This window comes from Mauremys reevesii, linkage group 6 (genome assembly GCF_016161935.1).
Source record: "Mauremys reevesii isolate NIE-2019 linkage group 6, ASM1616193v1, whole genome shotgun sequence".
Lineage (NCBI taxonomy): Eukaryota > Metazoa > Chordata > Testudines > Geoemydidae > Mauremys > Mauremys reevesii.
This window is the reverse complement of record NC_052628.1, coordinates 121,429,873-121,454,650: the sequence shown is the minus strand read 5'-3', so window position 1 is coordinate 121,454,650 and position 24,778 is coordinate 121,429,873. Positions and strand designations below refer to the sequence as shown.

Genomic DNA, 24,778 nt, shown 5'->3' with positions numbered 1-24,778 from the left:
AGTGAGAAGCCGCAGGCTAGATACAACATTCATGGAAGTCAGGGAGTGCCTTTCAACTGACTTCAGGGGGCTTTGAAGAGTGAAGGAGTTGCCCAGGGGTCAGTTGCTGTCTAGGAACCCAGTCCAAGTAACTGAGGGGGGGACTCTGTAAATAGCAAAGGAGGGAGAAATGTTTCCACTGCACTGTGGATGAGGGCTGAAGGCAACCTGCAGCCCTAGAGCTTCTCAACACCCCGCCCTACATCTAGGGGAAAGGAGGAGAAGATCTCGGCAGATCTTCCAGCTGGTACTACCCTGCCCCCAACACCCTTTTCCCGGGGTGACAGCGTGCAGGGAGCGTCTCGTGCGCTGGGCGCTGCCGTGCAGGGGGTGTGCACACGTGTGTGCATGGCTAGTCGTGTGCCCCTGCTTACCCCCGCCTCCCCCCGGCAGGATTTGCTCCGGTGTTGATGAAGAAGGGGTGAAAGGGGCGGTAACCCTACGGGAGCCCGGACTGCCCTCCCTAGCCCCGGCTTCGCGCCGGGTTGTGTGTAGACGGGACTGAGCCGGGCTGGGAGACCCGAGTAGCGCGCGGGCTGGGGCACGCGGAGGGGGCGGGGCGATGGCGGAGGGGGCCCGGAAGGGGCCGGGCCGCGCGCGGGCGGCTTCCGGCCGGCGGGTCGGGCCGCACCGGAAGCGGCGCGCGGGGCCGGAGGCTGCGATGCGAGCGGCCGGGCGCGGCGCGGGATGAGCTCTGCGCGCGGGGAGGCGGCCGGGCCCTCGGGCCCGCCCCGCCGCCCCTCCCCCGCCCCGCCGGCCGCCGCCATGGAGCCGCCCAGCGCCAAGGAGCCGCCGCCGCCGCCCGCCTCCCCGCAGGCCCCGGGGGCAGCGGCGGCGGGCGGGGGCCTGTTCGGGTGGCTGCGGGGCCGCTGCCTGGGCCGGGGGCTCTTCGTGGACCCGGCCCGCGACAATTTCCGGGCCATGACCGGGCTGTACAGCTCCATCCAGCCCGCCGACTCCGTGTACCTCAGCACCCGCACGCACGGCGCCGTCTTCAACCTGGAGTACTCGCCGGACGGGTAAGGCCCGGCCCGGCCTCCTGGTCCGCCCCGAGCCCCTCCCGGCCCCGGACAACCCCCTCCTCCGGGTCCGATCCCTCCCCACACACACACCCACCCCGCTCCCCTTTCCCTCCCTCTTGGCCCGGACCCACCTCCAGCCCAATCCCTCCTACCCCTCCCACACACACTGTGTCTGGCCCCGCCCAGTCTCACCCCTCCCCCCCCGCCCCAAGCCTTCCCCGCACCTCCCTGTGCTCCGCCCCCCTCCTTCCAGCCTGGACCTTCACCCCGACCGGGACCCTGTCACCCCCCCTCTCCAGGGAGCCCCCACCCCCAGATCAGTAAGAGACTGTGACCCATCTGAATACGCACCCTTCTGCAGGAAGTCCCCTTCTCATTCAAGTGGGGGACTGTGGCGGGGGACCCTGCTGGGGCATAGTCAGGTATCTCCCACCCCCTCACCTGGACAGGTAGGAGATTGCCGGGACCCACCTGAGATGCTCCCACCCAGACATTCCCTGGGGGAGGGAAACCCTGAAATCCCTTGTGGGTACAACAGAGCTCTGTACCCACCATGGGCAACCAGTGGAAATGATCTGCTCCCTAGGGGAGGGCCCACAGAGACACTCCCATTTCTGGGACAGAGGGATCTTGGCTCTGATGGGGATGGAGGGTGTCTGCCATGTGGGGAATTGGGTGCTGATGGGCCTGTCTCTGCACCCCCATGTGGGCCTGATTGGGTTTGGGATGATGCTTAGGTCACACTATATGCCAGAGGACTGAAGGGTGGGTACCACTGTTGTACTCAGCTGCAACAATAGCTATCATGATCACAGGATGGACATTAATTGACTGGGGGGGCAGAAATAAAGGGCCAAAATCCACTCCAATTAGAGGAGTAGAATGTTTTTCAAAGGTTGAACTGTCTCTCCAACCAGTTGGAGACTTAATACAATTACAATTAATAGTCTGAGGATCTCAAGGAAATTGATTGAGGTCAGTAAGTATCACCAGCCCTTTTCCCCAGTGAGGAAACTGAAGGAGAGTGAATTGCACAAGGTCACACGATAAAGCTGTGAACAGAACTTGAGTTTTCCACCTCCTAAGCCTCTGTCCCATCTGCTGGACTTGCACGATAGCAGAGGATAAAGGTACTGGTAGATACAACTTACGATCTTTGGGGAAAGTCACTTAACAAGAAGCTGCTAAAATTGGCAACTGCAAGATGACAGGAGATATCCTGTGAATGGTTAAACGGGGTAACAGGCTGCAAAAAGTAGGAATATAACAGCCAGTTCTCTGTAAAGAAAATGTTTAGTAATGGGGTCCCTCAGGGACTAGCACCAGTGGTCAATACTGGACCTTAAAGAGGAATAGATGGTGAGGTTGCAAAAGTTGCTGATGAAGGATTTGTTAGTCAAGATTTAGGAAGGGGTTGTGAAAAATTCCTACCCAACCTAGCTGCAGAGTAACTGGGCAGTATGATGCCAGATGCAAGTCATAGAAAACAATTCAGTATTCAGTGGTCGGTAAAAAAGGTGGCTTAGATGTTTGGCTGTATTTAGGAGGAAATAAAGAATAATACCATCAAGTTTACATAATGTTTTCCATATGTCCTCACCTTGAATAGTGCATTCAGTCTCTCTCCTAAACCTCTCAAAAGCACTGAATGGGAAAGGCCAATTGGATAATAAGGGAACCAAGAGGGTGCCCATTAAAACTATGAAATCAACTACTGAAACCAATATATTTAAAATATATCTAATTCTGTGGAACTTGCTACATTAGGTTATTAGATTAAACAGTGATTAGATGTATATAAACAATAGCATTTGTGGATATACTGTTTTAAAAGAAAGCAACAAAGTATTTCAGGGCATATATAATCTATTAACGATTTGGGGTAGGAAAAAAGTCTTCCTCATCAACCGTGCGGTAGTAAAGTAGATACTGGGACTAGACTGACTCTTGGTCTGTCTTTGAATGACAATAGCTGTATTCTTACTCCTAGGCAGAGTGTTAAAAGTTAAATCATGTATTGTTTCCTGATTTGACAAACCTGTTCCAGTTTCATTTGCTGTTCTGAAAGTTTAACCAGTACAAATCCAATATCAATGTGTGAGTGCATTATTAAAGTGTATGCTTTGTTATTTGGCTGAAGAGAGAATGAATCTATAGGTTTCCTGCTCGTTGATGTGTGAGAGAATAGGGAACTGAGCAGATGCCGTTTGAGATGCTGTCGAGATTTGTAGGCCAAAAAGTTGTGACCACTTCTTGCTTGCAAAGTCCTTGTTGTTCAGTGTGGTAATTTCATCAAATCTTTCTAAAAGATTTCTACATTCACAAAGTGAGGTGTATTCATGTTGCTGGTGGGGAAATTCAGTAAGGAAATAAATCTGTGTAATGCTTTCAAGAGTTGATTTTTAAAAAAAACTACACTTCCAAGGCTTAACTATACAATGACACTGTGTATTGGGAGCAAAGATTTTCTGTTAAGGCTGAATCCTGTTTGCCTTACATATGCAAGTAGTACCACTGACTTTAGTGGAACTTGTGAATAAGTAAGATGAGCACAGTTTGGCCCAGGGAGTGGCATGGTATGTAAATGGTTAGAATTCTCTTTTAAAACTAACAAGCTACTGGAGAAAACTTTGAACCCCGTAGATTGAGCCATCACTTTAACGACTACCTGCACCATGTTTGAACCAATGGGCATCTGGGTTACAAGATTTAGTTCAAGGTCTGGGACTTGCTGTGTTCGCTTTTGTGCCAAGAAGATAGTGCTAGGCTGGGGGAGACCAGTGTCAGATCTAAGGTCTGACCTTGGGAGACCCGCCAGGACTACAAACAAATGACTTGAGCCACTGGAAAGCTGTGGATCTCCACTCTCCAGCAATGTAAAGCATTTGCTTAGAACTGCAGCAGTCCGATGACAGTGGATTACGCAGTCATTATCTGATTACTGTCTTGTTGCTTTTTCCACTTCCATTGACTCTAGTAGAAGATACATTACCAACAGCGAGCACTCAGTAACAATAGTAGGAAGCATTTATGGAGGATTAAACTAGTGCTGTTTTGTGTGATAAGTTTACTTACACTGGGACTCCTGCACCGGCATAGCTACAGTGAAGCATCACTGCAAACCCTTAGTGTAGATGCGCTGCACAGGTGTAAAAAGCCACTGGCCAGTGTAGCTACCTCAGTACAGAAGTACCCAGTTAGGCCTTGTCTACAATACCTTTACACATCCGATGATCCTGGGCTGATTTTGGAACCAAATTGACACTTGGCGCAAGTTAGCAGGCACAGGCCTACTGTAACCTAGGCTAGCTAGAACATTCCCCATGGGATCATTCTGCTGGGTGAGGATTTGGTGGAGCACATTTTATTCTTGGCTGAAATACCCCATTGCATCACTCTACACCCCTCAAGAATCCTCATATGCTGGGGAAATCCTTAGCTTCCCGTTTAGGGCAGCTCTAACATCAGTTTGTTTCACTCTAGTGATGCAAAGTAAGCTAAGTAATGCTCATCATCTGGCTCAGTGACACTCAGCTGATTTTAAAACCATAAATGTCTTTTGGTAGTGAAATGGGCTACCCTTGATTAATGCAGAACCAGACTTCCCCAAAAGATTATGGCCGTCTTATGCTTATGTGCCTCTCTGGGATTTTTATCAATTGTCTTGCTGCCATTTGCTTTCCTGGTATTGTCTGTGAACGTGCCCTGGAAAGGATCTTAGATTCTCGGATTCTGAGAACAACTTTTGACAATTGTTAATATGAGTGAACAGGTACACCTAGGCCAGTCTTCACTGCATTTACAGCAGGATCATTAACAGGCGCTAGCGCTCTCTCTCTGTAAAACCCTAGTGGAGACACGGCTTTGTAGTTTTTATTGCAAGGTGGGTCTCTGTGAGGTGAACGGGATGTTGATCTTGCCTACATACATTGTGGTAAAAGCTACCTGTACCTTACCTCCACTAGGATTGTACAGTGAGATAGCTAACCCACATTAATTTTAACCTGCTGTAAATAACTACCTTTTGGCTGTGAAGACACCCTTAGCCACAGCTAGTGACAAGTGACACATTTGCAAATAATCGTTCCTCTGACTTCTACCAGTGTTTTCAACTTTTAAGATTTAGTAGCCCACATCAGCTTTATTTTCTTAAGTTTTAGCAATAAATGGTTGAGTCCTAAAATAGCTAAGTATTTTAAAGTTCCGAATGATTGCCAAATTCTGCTCCAAAAGTGTGGGCTTTTTTTTCCTTATGCAGAGTAATTGAGAAGTTTAGCAGAGCTCCTGGAATGGTCAGATTATCCTTAAATGGCACTCTACTTGAATTTTTTAAAATTAGTCAGGTTAAAGGAATTCTGCTTTCTGACAGAGCACTCTTTAAATAGTGTATCCTGAATGTTTTCTTTCCACTGACTTCAGTGGGCTTTGGATCAGGCCCCAAGTGAGCAGCTACCCAACTCAAAATTATTATAGAGAAAGGGATGAGCTGTTATGACTCAGAGCAAATTAATTTGACTTTCAGAAACAGCTGCCTGAAAGGAAGTAATTATCTGGTTTGGTTAGTATTGGTAAATGTCAAATATTTACTGGTCGATTGCTGATTATGGAACACTTTCATGTGTATTAGTTTGAAATGATCCAAACACGTACATTACAACTGGCAGGGTGGTGACACGTAACCCAGATTCTAGAGTTCTCACGTGTGTTCCAAATGTACTTAGTAAGTACTACTACTGTCCATTGCATGTGTATTAGAGGTTTCTGTCTGAGGATCTCAACCCATGAATTAATAAAGCTTCCCAGTGCCCTCCTGAGAGGCATGTATTCCCATTGTATAGCTAGAGGAAGATTGTTAAATGCCCACAATCACACAGGAAATCTGTGATAGAGGTGAGGAATAGAACCCATATCTTCACTACTACTCTTCATCCTTCTTTTCCTGTCCTTATTACAGACAATAATCCTTAACCAATCAGTGCACACTTTCCCACCTAGGAACCCCTAGGTTAGAATATAAAGTACTGTACTGATAGGGCAAAGTACCCTTAAAGAACACTGTAAAACTGTACTAAAATATACCTAATTGTGTCATCAAATGTTATGAAGTAACATCATAGTTCAGTAGCTATAAAAGAACCACACTGCATATAAAACACTCTGAATTTAAAAGATCGTGTGATCTGTCCAATGAATACACCAGCTGTGCATCAATGTATGCCAACAGCCAGGCTGTAGAGGAGGTGGAATCTTTCTGAATAGGTAGTAGAGCAATTTGACTTGGTAAGTGAGTAAGCAGTAGACCAGGGGTCAGCAACCTTCCAGAAGTGGTGTGCTGAGTCTTCATTTATTCACTCTAATTTAAGGTTTCGCGTGCCAGTAATACATTTGAATGTTTTTAGAAGGTCTTTCTATAAGTCTCTAATATATAACTATAACTAAACTATTGTTGTGTGTAAAGTAAATAAGTGTTTAAAAAGGTTTAAGAATTTCATTTAAAATTAAATTAAAATGCAGAGCCCTGCGGACCGGCGGCCAGGACCCGGGCAGTGTGAATGCCACTGAAAATCAGCTTGTGAGCTGCCTTTGGCACGCGTGCAATAGGTTGCCTATGCCTGCCGTAGACCAATTTCCACTGTTCAATCATGAAGTAGGAAGGGTTTGAGAAAAGGTAACTGTACAAAGCCAATTGGAACAGTATCCATCTGTGGAATGTATCCATTTAGCAATAAAACAGAGATGAATCAATGACAACAGCTGTAATGGTTACTTTGCAGCCTTCATTTCTCTTTACTAACTGCAAGATACCTCTTTTGCTTTTCAGGTCAGTGCTAACTGTTGCTTGTGAACAGACTGAAGTCCTGCTTTTTGACCCCATATCTTCAAAGCACATCAAAACTCTCTCTGAAGCTCATGAGGACTGTGTGAATAATATCAGGTTAGTATCATGGGAAACAGAATCAAACTTTCAGTAAATAGAACTCCAACATTTTTCCTAACTGTACGTGTTAACTTGTTCATGATGCTGTAGTGATATACAGATCGGTCCTCTGCTGTTCTGTGCTTTTTGTCTTGTCAACAGACAATGTGGTATAACTGTACCAGTTACCATACTGCAGTTTGTGTGTGGGGAGAAAGTTGATGGACAATGTTACAATTAAGTAAGCACGCAACGCAATACTGAACATGTACGTACAACGCACCTTTGTCCCTTTAAATCTCAGGTTGGAGCGAGTATAGCTAGAAGAAGGAATGTTACTGGAGGCAATGTAGTATAGTGGATATGGGCCTGCACTGTGCATCAGGAGACCTGGGTTCTAGTCCCAGCTCTGCCACTGCTTTACTGTGTGATCTTGAGCAAGTCACTTCACCTCTTTGTGCCTATTTCCCCTTCAACACTTTGTCTGTTTTTACAGTGAATAAGCACCTTCTTCCATCCTTCCTAGAGGTGAGGATCGGACAATTCCCACCCTGAGGTGGCTTTGAAAGATGGGCCGGCATGACATATGGTGGGAAAAGGGCAAGGATTTAGCTTCTCAACATGTCATTGACCTTCCTGATAGAGCCCTTCACTCTTGTCTTTTATTGGCCTCTAGTTTATAGGTATTTGGTGTATTGTCAACTCCGCTTTTGCTTTTAGCGATCCCACCTGCTGTAAATGCTCATTCTGATACCCTGTCCTCCTTTATATGGTAAATTTCCAAACCTAGGATTCTTAATATAGTCTATTCCTGAAAAGTGACTGAGTAAAGATGGCTAATGAGGTTCTGGGTTCTGTATCACAATGATTTTCTTATCAGATGTGCTCAGTTCACAACTAAACCTGGGGTGATTTAACCTGGCAGCCCTACAAATGCAACATGAGCTCAGAGTGGAGCTGAATTCTTTCCTCTTCACACAGCAATAAACCAGACCATGTACGCCCTCAGTGTGCAGCCCTGTTACCTAAGAGATCTCTGGATAATAATGCGACAAGTAATTTTTTTTAATGTGTAAAGATAACTGACTGGAACTGAGTTGATCTGCAAGGAAGGTTAGAATTAAGCTCCCTCACCCATAGCTATGTTGGCCGGCTAGAGCTAACTAGGATCCTTTCCAGTATATTTTGTCATGTCCTCCTTGAGTGAAAAGGTGCCGTTTTTACATAGTTGCTGAGCAATGTACAACTGGTTTCTAGTTTGAAAAATACAACATGCTGCCAGTGTTTTATCACCATTCTTTTTCAGTGGCTTGGGGTTCTTGCCTTCAATCCCTGCTGCACTGTCTTTATTTACTCTGGATCTGTTTATCATTTCAAGCACCTCCCTTACAACACTTTCATCTCCACAAACAGTCTTGTCATTTTCCTCAGTGTTGAAGCAAAGCAAAGCAAGCTCATGGATTTTAATGCCAGAAGAGATCACTGGGATCACCTAGGTGTAGGTCATAGAACGTAACCCAGTGAGCCCAACGAACTTGTGGTTGAAGCAGAGTGCATATTTTTAGGAAGAATCTTGATTTAAAGATTCCCAGTGATGGAGAATCTGCCACTTCCCTTTTTAAGCTGTCCCATTGGTTAATTGCTCTTACTGTTTAAAAAACCAATCACATCATATTTCTGATGCTTCTGAAAATTTGACTACCATTAACTTTCTTCGGTCACCAAAACTTTGAAACAGTCTGCTTTGTCAGTAATATTAACAGGACACAATGAGGTGAGGTCTCCTTGTGTTTGGGTCAAAATCCCTTACTAATTTACTTGGCTATTTAAGTGACAGTTGTGTGCTGTATAAAACCCCAAGGAGTTTGTGACTTAGCCACAAAATATTTCAGGCATAAAATGCACTGGCTAGCCCAGCGAGGTGAGTCTCTTTTACAGTGGGACAGGATTTAATAATGGGCTCAAATTGGTAGGCTTCACAGAAAATGTGTGCTGTGTTTTTTAAAGCAGGGATTTGAATGGAGAGAAGCTAGTGATTTTGTCCAGCAGGGATGGGAAGGGACAGCATGGGAGGAAGAGTCAAAGGAAGTGGTAAGGAGGGAGGGGCAAAAAGAGTACAGAACAGAACCATCTCATCTCAGTTCAGTGAAACCTACTAGAATCCTGTGCTGTCTAAAGTGGGAAGGCCAGGATTCGGGTATCTTTCAGCACTCTGCCTGCTGACAAAAGTGGAGCTGTTCTGAAACCGCAGTGAAGGCTGGAGGTCTAAGTGAAGTCTGACAGCCTTGAGAATATCCCTCTAATAAAGAGGCGCCTCAGTCTCTTACTAACGGTGGTCTGAAAGCTGGCTGGTCACGTGATGCTAATTTCTAGCTTCCACCTGCTAAACTGTACTAAAACGCAGTTAAAAATACAGTCAATCCTTTCCTAGCATCTTCCACATGAGCAATTGCTTTAGTTGCCACAGGGATGACAGGCTATACAGTACCGTGTTGGGTGCCTATATATAGATATAGCTGTAAAGAAATAAATGACTATTTTAATAGTATTTGTTTCTCCATTAGTTAAGACATTTATTTTATTCCCCTGCACAAAAAGTATTTGGGGGCGGGGAGGGGCGGGATCAATGTCACCAGTGCTACCTGAGACACATTTTGGGCCCCTTTCCTGTTTTAGTGGCGAGCCTCATAAATCCAATAAACACTTACCGCATACCTTCCATGGCAGTTTGGCTTGCAGTGGCTTCATTCCATACGTCTAGTGAAAGGCCAGCCATTATGCTGCAATCTGCTAAAGATGTGGTAGCAAGTAATGGGACATGGAGGGACTTGGGGGAGAGGTGGGGGTCATTGCACTTACGGCCATAGCGCTGTACATGTGCTTTAAGTGCTAATGGATGTATAAACAGACCCATCTCAAATAGGAGCAGGGAGTGGCAATTACATCAATGTTTGGCATTGGCATGACCATTACTGGAATGTTGTATCCTGCTCTGGCGCCCACAATTCAAGAAGGCTGTTGATAAATTGGAGAGAGTTCAGAGAAGAGCCACAAGAATGATTTACAGAATGGAAAACATTTTGTAGTGAGAGACTCAAAGTTCAATCTCTTTTGCTTAATAAAGAGTAGGTTAAGGGGTGACTTGATTAGTCTGTAAGTATCTCTGTGGGTAACAGAAATTTGATGATGGACTCTTCAGGCTAGCACACAAAGGTATAACAAGATCCAATGGCTGGAAGTTGAAGCTAAACAACTTCAGACTGGATGTAAGGCATACGTTTTTAACAATGAGGGTAATTAAACATTGGAACAACTTATCAAGCATTGTGGTGGATTCTCCATCACTGGAGATCTCTAAAATCAAGTCTAGATGCTTTTCTAAACTATATGGCTGGTTCAAACAGGAATTCATTCAGGAAAGGCCTGTGGCATGTTCAGACTAGATGATCATAATGGTCCCTTCTGGCCTGATAATCTATGAAAACCACCAATGGGACATCCCTGAGACAGTCTTTAAGATGTGGTCCATGCTATGAAAAAATATTGCCCTCTCCTGCTCTATTTCCATAGATCTTGTTAGCTGCTCTCTTTAGTTTGTCCCTGGCGATGGAATATGAAACTGATACTTACATTTTGGCTACAAAAAGAGTGGTAAGATTCACATCACTAAACTATCAGTCCTTTGTGTGTGGCTTTATTTTTATAAGTCGTAATTCCCAGTTCAGGAATAACTAAGTCTGAAACACCTTAGACACACAAGGCAGACAAGACTGTGCTTGCTTTACAATATTTAACTGTCTGTCAACTTCACAGGTTTCTGGATAATCGACTGTTTGCAACTTGCTCTGATGACACTACGATAGCACTTTGGGATCTGAGAAAGCTAAACACAAAAGTGTGCACTTTACATGGTCACACGAGCTGGGTGAAGAACATTGAATATGACACCAATACCAGACTACTAGTAACATCAGGGTTTGATGGCAATGTGATCATATGGGACACCAACAGGTATGTGAATATGAGTTATGTATGGTCATTAAATATATGAACTGTGGTAGGCTCTTTTAAAATAGATACATTCATCTTGGACGAAACTCTATTGCTCTCAATGGAAACTTAATACATTGTTAAATTCTGTCACTGATTGCTCATCAGCCAATGGTGACAATCAAGAATTAGGACTGCCTTATTGGGATGAAGATCTAGCAACTCAAAGGAGGCTATGTAGGTCAGATTGAAACAAAGCTGAAAATGTGCTATATCAATCTAGAAATACAAGTGTGCACGTTGTGGATTCCCACCCCCCATTTAAAGTCTAGTTTAAATGAGATCCAAAAGAGAGTGTACAAATGGCGAATGAGTCAGTGGGGGACACACTGTGCTCAACACTTGGAAAATCTGCTCATGTGTTTATGAATTGACCTGTGGATTTCAGAATCTAACTTTAGACTCCTGTTTTTGCCAATCTTGGCCTTAATCATCTCTCTCATTTTGCACTGTCCAGGTGCACCGAAGAAGGATGTCCTCACAAGAAGTTTTTTCACACCCGTTTTCTCATGCGGATGAGACTGACACCAGACTGTTCAAAAATGTTGATCTCCACCTCCTCTGGGTATCTTCTGATTTTGCACGACCTTGATTTAACCAAGTCCTTAGAGGTTGGCAGCTATCCAATATTAAGAGCCAGAAGAACTACGTCAAGTTCAGGTGAATTCTTGTTAGTAAAAATCTGTACACTGTGATCCATTTGATAGAGGTATTTGTATACTGTTCCCTTAGGCCTGGTCTACACTGCGGGGGGGATTGACCTAAGATACGCAACTTCTGTTACGAGACTAATGTAGCTGAAGTCGATGTATCTTAAGTTGACTTACCTCGCGTCCTCACGGCGAGGGGGCGACTGCTGCCGCACCCCTGTCAACTCCGCTTCTGCCTCTCGCCGCAGTGGAGTACAGGAGTCGACGGCAGAGCGATTGGGGGATCGATTTATCGATTGCTACCCGCCAATCCGGCGGGTAGCGTAGGTGTGCCCTTAGAGGCCTGGCTAAGAAGATTCTAGCAGGAAAGTGGCACTATGATAGCTATTTTACCTTGTTCAGGAGTGACTCTGGCCTGTAGTTAAGCTGACCAAAGTCCTCATATAGACAGCACTAGATGAGTCAAACAACAACATTTTTCCACTGCCCAAGCTACTGCCTCTTGCGGAGGAGGCTTGCCAGTGCTGATGGGGAATCCCTCCCGTTGGTGTAGGTAATGTCTACTCGGAAGTGTTGCTAGCATTTGAAGTGTAGGTAAGCCTTAATAGGATACCACCAGAGTGCTCAAACGTGAAATAACTAATGTGGGAGACTATTTCCTATTGGTCTGTAACATGGGGGCTGTGGAATACTTAGTATTCCAGGATCCAGAGAACTCAGCAACAGGAAATTCTGTGGTTCGTGGTTCATTTTGCCACATTGCAAGAACTTAACAAAATACTCTCCAGAATTACTCTGCACCTCCCTTCCTGTTTGGTGTCAGTCACTTTTGTCTTAGCAGAGTTACTATAGGCTGCCCAGTGATCAAGACAAGGTAACCTACTAAACTGTGCTGCTCTGAAAAGGGACTCTATAAATGGCATAATGGGGCTTCATGTTCTTGCCTAGCAAATTTCCTGTAGTTATTAGTGAATGGAGCAGATTTTTTCTGATTGTGATCTGCCATTCATACAGACCCTGAACGCAAGTTGAATTTTGTTGTTTGACTCATCAGCCCCAGTGGCAAAGATGCTGCAGGTCAGGCCCTGACCTGAGTTACACCTGTGCAGCCTCAGTCTAAATGGAGTTGCACAGGTGTGACTGAGGGACCTTTCAGCATTCATTACTGCAGCATGAGCAGGAGAGAACCCAACTCCTGATTCTTAGACCTCAGGTTGAGTTTGTAGTGCTGGCAGTTAGTTTACTTGTATCAGATGCAAACATGGACCCATAATGGTACTTCTAGGGTTGTTTTTCAGAGCAGAGCCACACTTCAAATTGAAAAGAGTGCACTGAACACTGGCTCATTTTGGGTTAGAATTAGTGGTTTGGTGCTCCGTTGTTTGTGGTTTAAGGCATTTCTTGGGAAAGCACTGTCTTCATTAGAGAGACGTATTTGATTAGGGCTGTGCTGGTTTACATTCACAGGAAGTTAAAATGAGATGCATACAAAACAAAAGGGCTTATCCCATATGTCAGATTTACATGGCTGCTACTCTGGTTTCAGACACAACAGCTACCAGTTCATCTGGTCCTAGAGCTGTGGGTTCACCATGTCACCAGAATGATTCCGGTCCATTGTCCGAGAAACACATGTCTCGAACCTCCCAACGAGAAGGTATGTTAAGACTAGAATAAAACGCATAGGTTCTTATGTGTAAGTGGGTCCAGTGTGTAGCCAAAATGTAAAAGTGAATAAATAGTGTGTACTTTTTAAAGTTTTATATACTTTCCTACCTCTTATTGCTTAGGCTATTTTAAAAATCTCACTAGGTTTTCCACAAATTCAGTACTGTATCATCACAGTATATAGAATGGTCATGTCTGGAGTTCTAATTTTGTTGCTTTCAGATTTCAAAAGAGAAACAAGACACTCGTTTTACATTTTACATTAATGCATAATATGTGGACAAATGGATGAGAGTCCAGAGGGGAGAGACCAAAAAAAGAGGTTTAGAAAACATGACGTATGAGGAAAGGTTGAAAGAATTGGCATGTTTAGCCTAGAGAAGAAAAGGCTGAGGGAGAACAGAAGTCTTCAAGTATGTAAAAGGTTGTTTATAAAGATCAGTCTCCACTGAAGGAAAGACAAGAAGTAATTGACTTCATCTGCAGCAAGGAAGATTTAGGTTAGACATTAGGGAAAACTTCTAACTCTAAGGATATGTAAGCACTGGAGCCAAGAGAGGTTATCGAATACCAGTCCTTGGGGATTTTTAAGAACGGGGACTGGACTAAATGACCTATCGAGGTCCCTTCCATATGCATATGATGAAATCACAATTATTTTTTGATTGTGCAGTATTTCTCAGTGCTGCTTATTCATCTGAGTTGGGGCATTTATGCCACAATTGCTAGAGGAAGAAATACAGCTTCTTTTAGTAAATGGAAGCAGTTTTGAAAGAGTTTACACTTGGAAAAGTGATTTGTGTAAAAATGACACCTTCTTACTCAGTAGAACTACTCCCCGCTGCTTGTATGTTCAGTTTCTTCTGTTTGCTTTAGTGACAGAAAAAAAAAACATTTACTGCTTCTCTTAACTATGCTGAGCCAACCCAGTGAAGTGAGACAGATTCTGTTCGTCCTTGGGCATCAACAGAATTGGCCATGAAATTCCAGTTACAGGGCAAATTGTAGACCTCTACAAACCTATTAAAGTGGAAGAGACATAGAGTGGCTTCATGCTTCGCACACTGGACTGGGACCAGAGTCACTGCTCTGCCAGAGACATTGTATGACCTTGGGCAAGTCACTAAATCTTTGTGTGTAGGGCTGGAGGGGCCATGAGAGGTCATCTAGTCCAGCCTCCTTTCTCCATTCCCATCCCACACTGAGGCAGAACCAGGTATCCCTGACAGGTGTTTGTCCAACCTGCTCTTAAAACCCCCCATGATGGGGATTCCACAGCTTCCCTTGGTAACCTATGCCAGTGCTTAAGTATCTTTAATTAGAAAGTTTCTCCTAATACTGTATCTAACCTAAATCGTCTTTGCTGCAGGTTAAGCCCATTACTACTTGTCCTACCTTCAGTGGACATGGAGAACAATTGACACCGTCTTCTCTATAACACTCTCTTCAAACATGTTACGGGTTGTTATCAGGACACCCTTCAGTCTCCTTGACTCATGACTAAACATGCCCTGGTTTTTACCCTTTCCTCAGGTTTTCTAAGCCTATGATCATTTTTGTTGCTGTCCTCTGAACTATCTCCACTTTGTCCATATCTTTCCAAACGGGGGGGGGTGACTAGAATTGGACGCAGTGAGGCCTCCCCAGTTCCAAGTAGAGTGGGACAGTCCTCTCTTGTGTCTTACAAAACTCCTGTTGTTGCACCCCAGAATGATAGCAGCCTTTTTTCATAACTGTATCAATTGTTTACTCATGTTCGCTTTGTGATCCACTGTAACCCCTGATCCCTTTCAGCGGTACTGCCATCTAGCCAGTTATTCCACGTTTTGTATTCATGCATTTGATTTTTTTTCCCTAAATGTAGGATTTTTTTTTACTTCATTGAATTTCATCTTGTTGCTTTCAGACCAATTCTCGGATTTGTCAAGGTCATTTTGAATTCTAATCCTGTCCTCCAAAGTGCTTACAACCGCTTCCAGCTCGGTGTTATCTGCAAATATTATAAGCATGCTCGCCACTCCATGATCCAAGTCATTAATGAAAATGTTGAATAGTACCAGACCTAGGACTGACCTCTCTGGAATCCCATTAGTTACCCCCCAATTTGACAGAGCAGTTATCAATGGCTTGCGTTGAGTATGGTCTTTCAAACAGTTATGCATGCACCTTATAATAAATTCATCTAGACTACATTTCCCTAGTTTGCTTATGAAAATGTCATGTGGGACGGTATCAAAAGCCTTGCTGAAATCAAGATATACCATGTCTGCTGCTTATCTCTATCTAGTAGGCCAGTTACCCTATTGTGAAAGGAAATTAGGCTGGTTTGGCATGATTTGTTTTTGACAAATCCATATTAGCTGTTACTTATTACCCTGTTATCCTCTAGGTGTTTACAAATGGATTGTTTAATAATTTGTTCCATTATCTTTCCGTATATCAGTTCACCTGTAAAATAGGGATAGTGTTGAGGATGAAGTCACTAATGACTGTCCAGTGCTCAGATGTTATGGTGATGTGAGGGTTGGTTATAGGAGTACCTAAATGTGAGGGCAGAATCTGCCTGCAGAACCTTTATTAGTGGTGATCAACAAAAGGGAAAGAACCCAGCTTGAGATTCAGATCCCAGGGTGAATTTGCACAGCTTGCAATAATATAAACATTATTTACTTGTGAACTGAGCAAGGTTGATACAGGAAGTCACTCCTTCCCATGCCCATTTTAGTGTTATTGTGGAACTGTGCTCTTCAAAAATATCTTGCAGTGACAATGAAAAGCTGAATGTATGTGTGATACCCTCTATCTTTGCATATGCATATTAATGTCGTCTGAGCTGGGTTCACACAGACTTCTTAAAAGATAGGTTGTCAGAGCAGAATCAGGACTTTGGTGTTCTCTTGCTGCTCTGCCACTGATTAACTGTACCCTTCAGCAAGTTACATAATTTCTGCCTCAGTTTACTTATCTGTGGAACTGGTATAAATACTACTTAGGGTGGTTAAGTTTTGTGTTAAAGTTCTTAATCTCTTACAATGTGATGTAAGTTTCAAAAATTTATTTTTCATTTGATTGCGTTTTGCTATGTAGAGTTGGTCAATAGTGGAAAGAGATGGGAACTGTTATGTAGTGCTACTGTGTGACTTGTGGTTGGTATCTCTCTCCTAGGTGGATCTCCACGAAATAGTCTTGAGGTTTTAACACCAGAAGTTCCTGGAGAAAGGGACCGTGGTAATTGCATTACATCACTGCAGCTCCATCCCAAAGGATGGGCTACTCTTCTTCGGTGCTCAAGTAATACAGATGACCAGGAGGTAAAACAAACAAACAAAAACCATGGCACATACTTAAAAACTTAGGACTTAGAATAAGAAGTGCCACATCCTAGAACTGCAGATCAAATTCCTTAATTGCAAGTGAACATGGATTTTGCATCTCCATGATTGACAGTGGATTGACTTTTTTTTTTTTTTAGTTACACTACACTGTTTTGGATTGAATTAGAAGTAGGGTGACTGGTTGGTATTCAATTTATGCCATTTTCCTAACCTTTGCATTTGGTATCTTTAGGAATGATAGGAAGCTAATAGTAATGTGAGGAATCACCTGCTTTTCCTGACCACCATAGCATGCCTGTCTCCGTTTGAATGTTTGTCCCATTCCATTTGTCGCCTGGCATGCAGGTGAGCGCAGTGATTGGGTAGGCAGCCTGCATTTCAGCCTGAATGTGACCAGTAAGGACACAGTCAAGAAAGAGGAGTTTGAGCTGAGAATTTCTCACTCTGACAGTCTGGAAGAAAGAGTGCGCAAGGACTTCAGGCTGTGCTATCATCATTATGAGTAGCCTGCCATGATGTGCAGTAGGTAAACAAAAGCTGCACCTGAGTGCCCCCAAGGGCTTCAGCTGAGCTACTTGAAGTCAGGCAAAGGTGAACTGTGAAAACACTTGGAGCCAGGAAAAAATGTGCTGCCCTTGGGTAGATAGCAAACAGAGCAATGGTGCATACCCAGAATTATCAAGTGTTCTTAAGTCAGATCATAGCATACCACCTCTTCTTGCCATTCCTGATATTTTGCAGAGAAGAAGCACGTGCTAGCAAGTTGAATCACTGACCGACATTACATGTGTGCTTCATACAGGACACCAGGAACTCAACACCACAGACCAGGATGACCAAGATTTGTTTTTAAATGCAGGTTTTTGCCTTCAGGCTTTTGGTGGAGAAAACCACTCCTGCAAATCCAGAAGCTTGTCTAAAGATGCCGAGAGGCTTCAGATTGCACCATTGTTCTGAATAATTGTGCGGACGTTAAAACCTTAAGGAGTGTTCATAGTAGCATGGGGTGTTTATATACGTGATACAGCTTTGTATTCACAATACTTGGCTAAGCCAACAGTCTGTAGCAAATGTGTTGAATGTCCTAAGTGCTTGACAACAGCAGTTCCTAAATATCAGAGTATATGCCTGTTGGAGGTTATCAAGAGATCTTAATTATCTGCGTATAAGAGAGAGGCTTGTGTGCGCTGCTCTAAGAAATCTAATGTTATACTGCTGGCTCCTTAGCGGAATACCTGTGGATCAGTGACTACCCTTCCGGAGAGACTTTGGTGGTAGAAGTTTTCATCTTGGTATGAAAACACTGTCATAGAGTTTAGGGCCAGAAAGGGAGCATTAGATCTCCAGTATATCGCAGGCCATTAAACTTTTAACCAGTTACCCTTGTGTTGGGCCTGATAACTTGTGTTTAGCTAAAGCAGATCATCCAGAAATGCATCCAGTGCGGAACATGCAGAGCTATCATTTGTGAGTCACGGATTCCATCCTCTAGCAACCTTCTCCATCTTTGAAATGGTGAAAATAAAATTGTCCCTGAAATCTCCTTGCTGTTGTAGGGTTGGGCTGGAGCTTGCCTGAGTAGTGTGCTAGGAGACCGAGGGCATATATTCAGCTCACTTCCTAAGAACACAGAGGCTTATTTTTAATAACATTTGCCAGTGATAAACCAGCGTTTAGCTCCATCTGACACGTTTTGCATTGGAATGGCTTTGTTCCATATCAAAGCAACTTTCATGTTCTGCAGGTGTCTTGCAAAGTAATTACTGGAAGCTTGGCAGACTTACACTGAGATGGATAATGACTAGTCTATGAATTGACAATAAAACCATTGTAAGATACATTGTGTTACTTCACACTAAAAAGTACTTTCTGAAAATGCAGATAACTGAGTTTCCTTGGCTTATTCAATGTGAGTGGCCTTATTGTAACTTTTGCAAGAAACCAGTTTCTAACTAGGACACGTGGCTGCCTCATTCTTTCCTGTGGACATTTACATAAAGAATTGGACTCAGATACATACATTATGACTTTCATCGAAAAATTGTTACAGGTTGCTTTCCCAGCTTTGCTCCACACATCTCATTACCTGGCAGCTGGACATCTTGAACATTCATCCAAGCTTAAGTCACAGTGGTGTAAACTCTACCTTGTCATAAGCTTAAAAAAAAAAAACACCTCACCACTCTTAGGTGCTTATGCTGCAAATGAAAATTCTCTACTGCTGGCTAGTCAGGACAAGCAGAATACAGAGCTGCTCATAATGGACAAGCATTAGTAACTTCAAGAGTGAGCTCCCTTACAATGCAGTCAGATGCCTTTTCCTATCTACATGGGGCAAAGAAACCGCCAAAATAAATGGATGTTTATTGGATAAGCATAAAGGATGGAAAGGCTTTTCCAAAAGGTTTTGATGATGCAGCAGGTAGCTTAGTTACAAAAGAAGTTGGTAATGAAACAACCCATATGAGACTGCATGGACAGATTCATGACTCGGGTCAGTTCAGTATAGTGAATTGTTCCTCTTACCTATTTGCTAAATAACTAAAGGCAGCTTCTACATCCTCTGCAAGGGTACAACCAGCTTCCTTTCTGAATGGTCTTGAGGGTGCTTCAGTAGATTAGTCTTGAGGATAACGAATGGAGTATCCTTCTCGTTGTTTACAGAGGGATACCGAGCTCTGACCTTCTGTTAAAGTATAACCTTTTCCTCTCAGTTTCATGAGTAGGATACAAAACTTTGCCAGATTAAGATATAACAAGGTGCTATATAGTTGTTTTTTACTAATATTGGCATCTCTAAAGCTAGCATCTTGCATTGTTTCCCCCAGTCTTACAGCACTTCAATGAATTGTTGCAAAAAGTAAAATTCACATTCCAAATTTAAAGATTTTTATGTTGTGTGCTACAAAATTGCATTTGAATAAGGTGATTTCAGAGGACTGGTAAAACTTTGTGTTTTTGCATTAATATCTGATTTATATTCACATTTTAACCCTCAATCCTGCAAAAATGTAAGTACATGCTTCACTTTAACCACAAGTAGTGCCATTTGAGTTCAGTGAGATTGCTCATGTGAGTAAAGTCACATGAGCAATGTCTTTTCGGAATCAATACCTTAAATGTGAATTGCAGTGACCTGTTTAGTAGCCCAACAAATACAAAAAGTACAACCCTGTCCTCTCCCTAACTTTAACCCAAGTGCCAGAGTGGTTTTCTCTCTAGTTACTTGTTCAGCAGTAGTTTGAGAAGCACTCAGTATGAATGAATGCCTTTTCGTAGGGTACAGTTCTAGATTGCCACCATTTGGATTAATGTTGGCTGGGAGTAATGTACGTATCGACATACTGCCAGTGATCTTCCTACAAAAGCTTTCTCTCTTTTCTTCTAAGTGTTTTTTCCAATTTGTGTTGAGGTTCAGACAGGGCAGAAATTCCAGTGTCTAATCATGAGTCACTGTATCACAGTTCCAGTTGAGCCTCTATTTCCTTGAGCGTTTCCTATGCTGCAGTAGGTGCATCTTCTCTTCTATACAGCAGCCCTGCATTTTACTTCCTCCAGTTAAATCAGATGTTGTATTTTGAATGATTTATTTTAGCAACAACATATCTGCTTCTGCACTGAGAGAAATCCTGTGTCAATTTTACCTATTCAGTTTAAAGGGGGGAAATGGCCTTAGGGGTGTTCTGCTTTAAATAGCTTACAGCAGTAAGTGGTAGCAAAGGAGAGAGAAGTAAAGTATTGGCTTTAGTTCCTATGTCTAACTCACTTCACCTACATGGGGGGTGAATGAATAACTGGGTTTCTCCTCATGTATGTGGATAAATATAACTGTCCTCTCTCCCCGTCTAGTGGACCTGTGTGTACGAATTCCAAGAAGGAGCCCCAGTGCGCCCTGTATCACCTCGTTGTTCTCTCCGATTGACTCACTGCATTGAAGAAGCCAATGTAGGCCGGGGTTACATCAAAGAACTTTGTTTCAGCCCTGATGGTCGAATGATTTCCTCCCCGCATGGCTACGGGATCCGCTTGTTGGGATTTGACACGCAGTGCAGTGAACTTGTCGACTGTTTGCCCAAAGAAGCCGGTCCCTTGCAGGAAATCCGCTCTCTGTATTCACACAACGATGTGGTATTGACGACCAAGTTTTCTCCAACACACTGTCAGATTGCCTCAGGGTGCCTTAGTGGACGTGTTTCTTTATATCAGCCAAAGTTCTAGGCACATCTTGCATCAACAGGAACTTCACAGATGTTTGTTTTTATAATTACTTCAGTTTGGTTGAAGTGTGTTCTTTTTAAAGAAAAATCTTGTAAATGTGGACAAGATCATAATTACTATGGTCTGTGAACATTGCGATGACATGAGTACTCAGTCCAGCACTGTATGTGTTCTGACACTACAAGTCAGGCTCTGTGCATTCTGTTTTCAGCCTTCCATGCAAACCTCTGCTTCTGATGATCCAGTGCCACTGATTTCCAGTCTTTCTGGTTGGGTTTCACAGTAGCACTTGTTGGTCTTTCAGCGTGACTTAGGGTGGACTATCTGCAAGATGTCTCGCTAGGGCTGAGGGAATTGTTACACCAAACAAGGCCCATGCGTTTCCTACTGGTACGATCTTTCCTTGCCACAAAGGAGCTGGACTTCCTGACATCCTCTCACTTGGCCTCCTATTGCTGTAACTTTTTTCTCTACAACAATTAGGTAATGGAGCTGTTCTCCTGCGTACTAGATTAGTTTAGCCACAAAGAAGAAAAACACTTTCTTTTCACAGTATAATGATTGACTAGAAAAATGTTGTCACCTTTCTGTAATGTTTTGCTATAGTTAAATCTCTTAGCTTGTTTTCCTTAATGTGCATATATTGTGTTTATTGCAAGATGGTAAAAGGTCAGGGTGGAGATGCATTTCCGCAGTGAATTCAGTAGGAAGACATTGCCGTATTGAGCAGGGAAGCCGGAGTTGATCATTGCGTAAGAGTTGTTTGGAATTTTTGACATAAAATTACAAGTTTAAAATGCCCCTGGCAGGGTAAGTTGTGCCCCAGACACTAAGGTTTCTAATTGCTGCCCTTATTGTAGGAGGCTTTCCACATTAATAAAAAATCTTAATCACATTTTGTTTTGAAACTTTAAGAAATGCTACCCTCGAAGTTTCCCTTTGTGTTACCAACGCTGAGCTGCATGGTAAAATACTCTTTTGTAACATGCCCAGATCTTAGCCACCACCTTTGCAAAAGAATTAGCCTGAAGCGAGTCTGCTGTCACTCTGCCAAATTAAACAGTCCTTCAGATTACATTGTCAGTATGGAACAGAGCACGATATATACAGGCTAAATATATAATTATCTGGATTCAACTGGATTTTTCAGCAGCAAGAATACACAGATACAACTAATCAGTTTCACTTCTCCTCAGTGCTGTTTACCCTTCTGAACATACAGTTGCTTCAATAGTAATCACAAGAACATAATATTCTGAGTATCATTTTTATCTGCAGAAAAAAGATAGTCCTCTTGTGGCTCAAAACCCAACAGTGTGCAAGTGGATGTATGTATCATTTCATAGTATGGGTGGAAAGCAAATGAATTTAACCATATTTAAAATTTGGAATACCTATTGCATGAAACTAGGAACGAAACTCAAGACTTGACAAGTGCACAGACTATCATTGAGGAGGAGATGAGCATGGCTTCCTACTAGTCACTCGCTTGGAGTGACGAGACGGTACAATTCTTCTGGAGGCAGAAAACCTTTCTCCCTGGGCACACTTGCTCAGCTATGGTACTAACTAGGTTAAAAATCTTTTTTTAAAACCCACAGTTTAAATATCCAGCAATGGGACTTGACACTAGAAATTGCCAGTGAAGATTTCCTAGCCTAACCTGTACTTAGCTTATCAGTGAGGCTTTAGTGGACCCAGTGAAGTCAGAAAATTTTGCTGGAAAGAATTTAGATTTTGGTCCTCGGTGGTATCTGAAGGGATTTTAAATAAAGTAGATTTACTCTTGAACAAAAAACAGACTAGCAAAAGGTACTATGGGTCCAGGCTGATCAGGTCCAGTAGATGAAGATCTGGAAGCCTGGCAATGGACTGAATCACTCCATGAGTCACGCCTTGTGTGTGTGTGTGTCAGAATGGATCAATGGAACTCACTTTAACGTTAACTCACTTTGAGTGTCTGGTGCCTCATGGGAAAGCTTTGGAGAAATTGATTTAGGAACCCTGCTGCTTTTTGCTGGCTTTTTATTACTGAGGGTATTTGCATGAACATTGAATTGTTACTTTTGGAGGAAGGTTAATCTACTCCTGCGTCATCTCCTGTTTGAAATTATATTTAACTCCATAGCAACTAATTGTTGGAGGATTGAGTTCAAGTGACTGAACATGCAGCAATTGAGAAACAAAATTCCCTATTTCCACACAAAATAAGCCTGAGCTGATTAATCCTTCCCTACCCACCCTTTCTCCTGTATTAAATGACTACCTGCAGAACTCTTTCTGTACACCAGCGTTGTGTATTGAGGCGGCAGTGGCTCTTCACCTAGTCATACGTTAAGTTAATGGAGCAAAGTAGAGGGTTATCTCTTCCTCTTACAGCAACTGATGTACACAGCTGCTTATGCCCAAAATGAAAGGACATGCCTTGGAGTCAGTGCATCATTGAAGTGAAAACTAGGTACTACATGGGCTCACTCTTTATCACGGGAGCTCCCACCAGGAGCTCTGAATAGCAGTGATGGGAGACGTACAAGTAAGTGATCGAAGTCTGTATATTCTCTTGGAATTAAAAGCTTGTTTTAAAACTGAAATGTACTAGGCTGTGTGAGCAAAATCATTCACTTTGACACCACTCCGGCATATGCATTAGAAATAAACCAGTTTCAGCATAAAGTAGAATGATCAAGCTAAATAAGCTTACTGGTTTTTCTCAAATTAAAATAAAGGGGATTGAGTATCAGAGGGGGAGCCGTGTTAGTCTGGATCTGTAAAAGCAGCAAAGAATCCTGTGGCACCTTATAGACTAACAGACGTTTTGGAGCATGAGCTTTCGTGGGTGAATACCCACTTCGTCGGCATGCATCCGATGAAGTGGGTATTCACCCACGAAAGCTCATGCTCCAAAACGTCTGTTAGTCTGTAAGGTGCCACAGGATTCTTTGCTGCTTTTAAAGGGGATTGAGTGGCTGTAGTAGGAAGCATGCTCGTCCATGCCAGTTTTAGTCATCCTACAAAATGACTTGTCCAAAATGCAAATTATTGAAATTAAAAATCCCTCCCTTCAGTCTTCACCCACCTTTGTTATGTATCTATTTGTACTGTTAATAGTCTGCAAATCCACTTCTCAGTCCATTTGGATTTGTTGAATGGGGGTGACTCTGCTTACCAGGTATCTTCCTTATCTGTGATGTAAGGGACTACAAATTACATTAAATACCCAATGTACTACTCTGCATGACCAGGATTCAAGCTTCTGAACTGCAAAGTAGTAAAAGCTCGTGTGGAGAATGTCTAATTTGGAAACAGTTTTTAGATTTAGACTTTATATTAAAAAAATTTTTTTACAAAGGAACAGGAATCTGCTGTTATCTGTGTTTGGGTGGCAGAACTAGATATAAATTGTGCTCTTGAAATGAACCATAGTGGAAGATTTACAGCTCGCAGACCAAAGGATGGGAAATTGGGTTAAGTTTGGGTAGCCTTTTAGTACTAACAGGTTTCAGAGTAGCAGCCGTGTTAGTCTGTATCCGCAAAAAGAACAGGAGTACTTGTGGCACCTTAAAGACTAACAAATTTATTGTAGCATGAGCTTTCGTGAGCTACATGAAGAAGTGAGCTGTAGCTCACGAAAGCTCATGCTACAATAAATTTGTTAGTACTCCTGTTTTTTTTAGTACTAAGTTAATTTAAAAAACCAGAATGAAGAGTATTTTCTCAGCCAGCAGGCGCATATGCAACTATCATACCACTTAGGAATAATATACCCCGACAGAATTATGTAGGACCCTGATTCTCCAGCTTTTCTTTCTGTGGACCACTTGATAAGGAAAAGTTCCTCCCAGGGACCATCCCGTCTCAGACCATCCCAGTCCTGCTACT

At 43.1% G+C, this 24,778-nt stretch overlaps 1 protein-coding gene across 1 annotated transcript; it reads left to right on the top strand.

Moving 5' to 3' along the window:
- Nucleotides 1-872: 872 nt before the first annotated feature.
- On the top strand, nucleotides 873-22,799 carry DCAF10 (DDB1 and CUL4 associated factor 10). Its single transcript, XM_039543396.1, has 7 exons — nucleotides 873-1,058; nucleotides 6,883-6,996; nucleotides 10,792-10,989; nucleotides 11,486-11,688; nucleotides 13,225-13,335; nucleotides 16,512-16,657; nucleotides 20,531-22,799. The coding sequence occupies exons 1-7, from the start codon at nucleotides 961-963 to the stop codon at nucleotides 20,897-20,899; spliced, it is 1,239 nt and encodes a 412-aa protein (XP_039399330.1). The 5' UTR covers nucleotides 873-960; the 3' UTR covers nucleotides 20,900-22,799.
- Nucleotides 22,800-24,778: the final 1,979 nt, after the last annotated feature.

Excerpts from the sequence above, each read along its gene's own strand:
- DCAF10 (XM_039543396.1), top strand. The coding sequence starts at position 961 with ATGACCGGGCTGTACAGCTCCATCCAGCCCGCCGACTCCGTGTACCTC. Across the intron at positions 10,990-11,485 it reads ATCATATGGGACACCAACAG|GTGCACCGAAGAAGGATGTC; the intron begins GTATGTGAATAT and ends TGCACTGTCCAG. Across the intron at positions 13,336-16,511 it reads TCGAACCTCCCAACGAGAAG|GTGGATCTCCACGAAATAGT; the intron begins GTATGTTAAGAC and ends TCTCTCTCCTAG.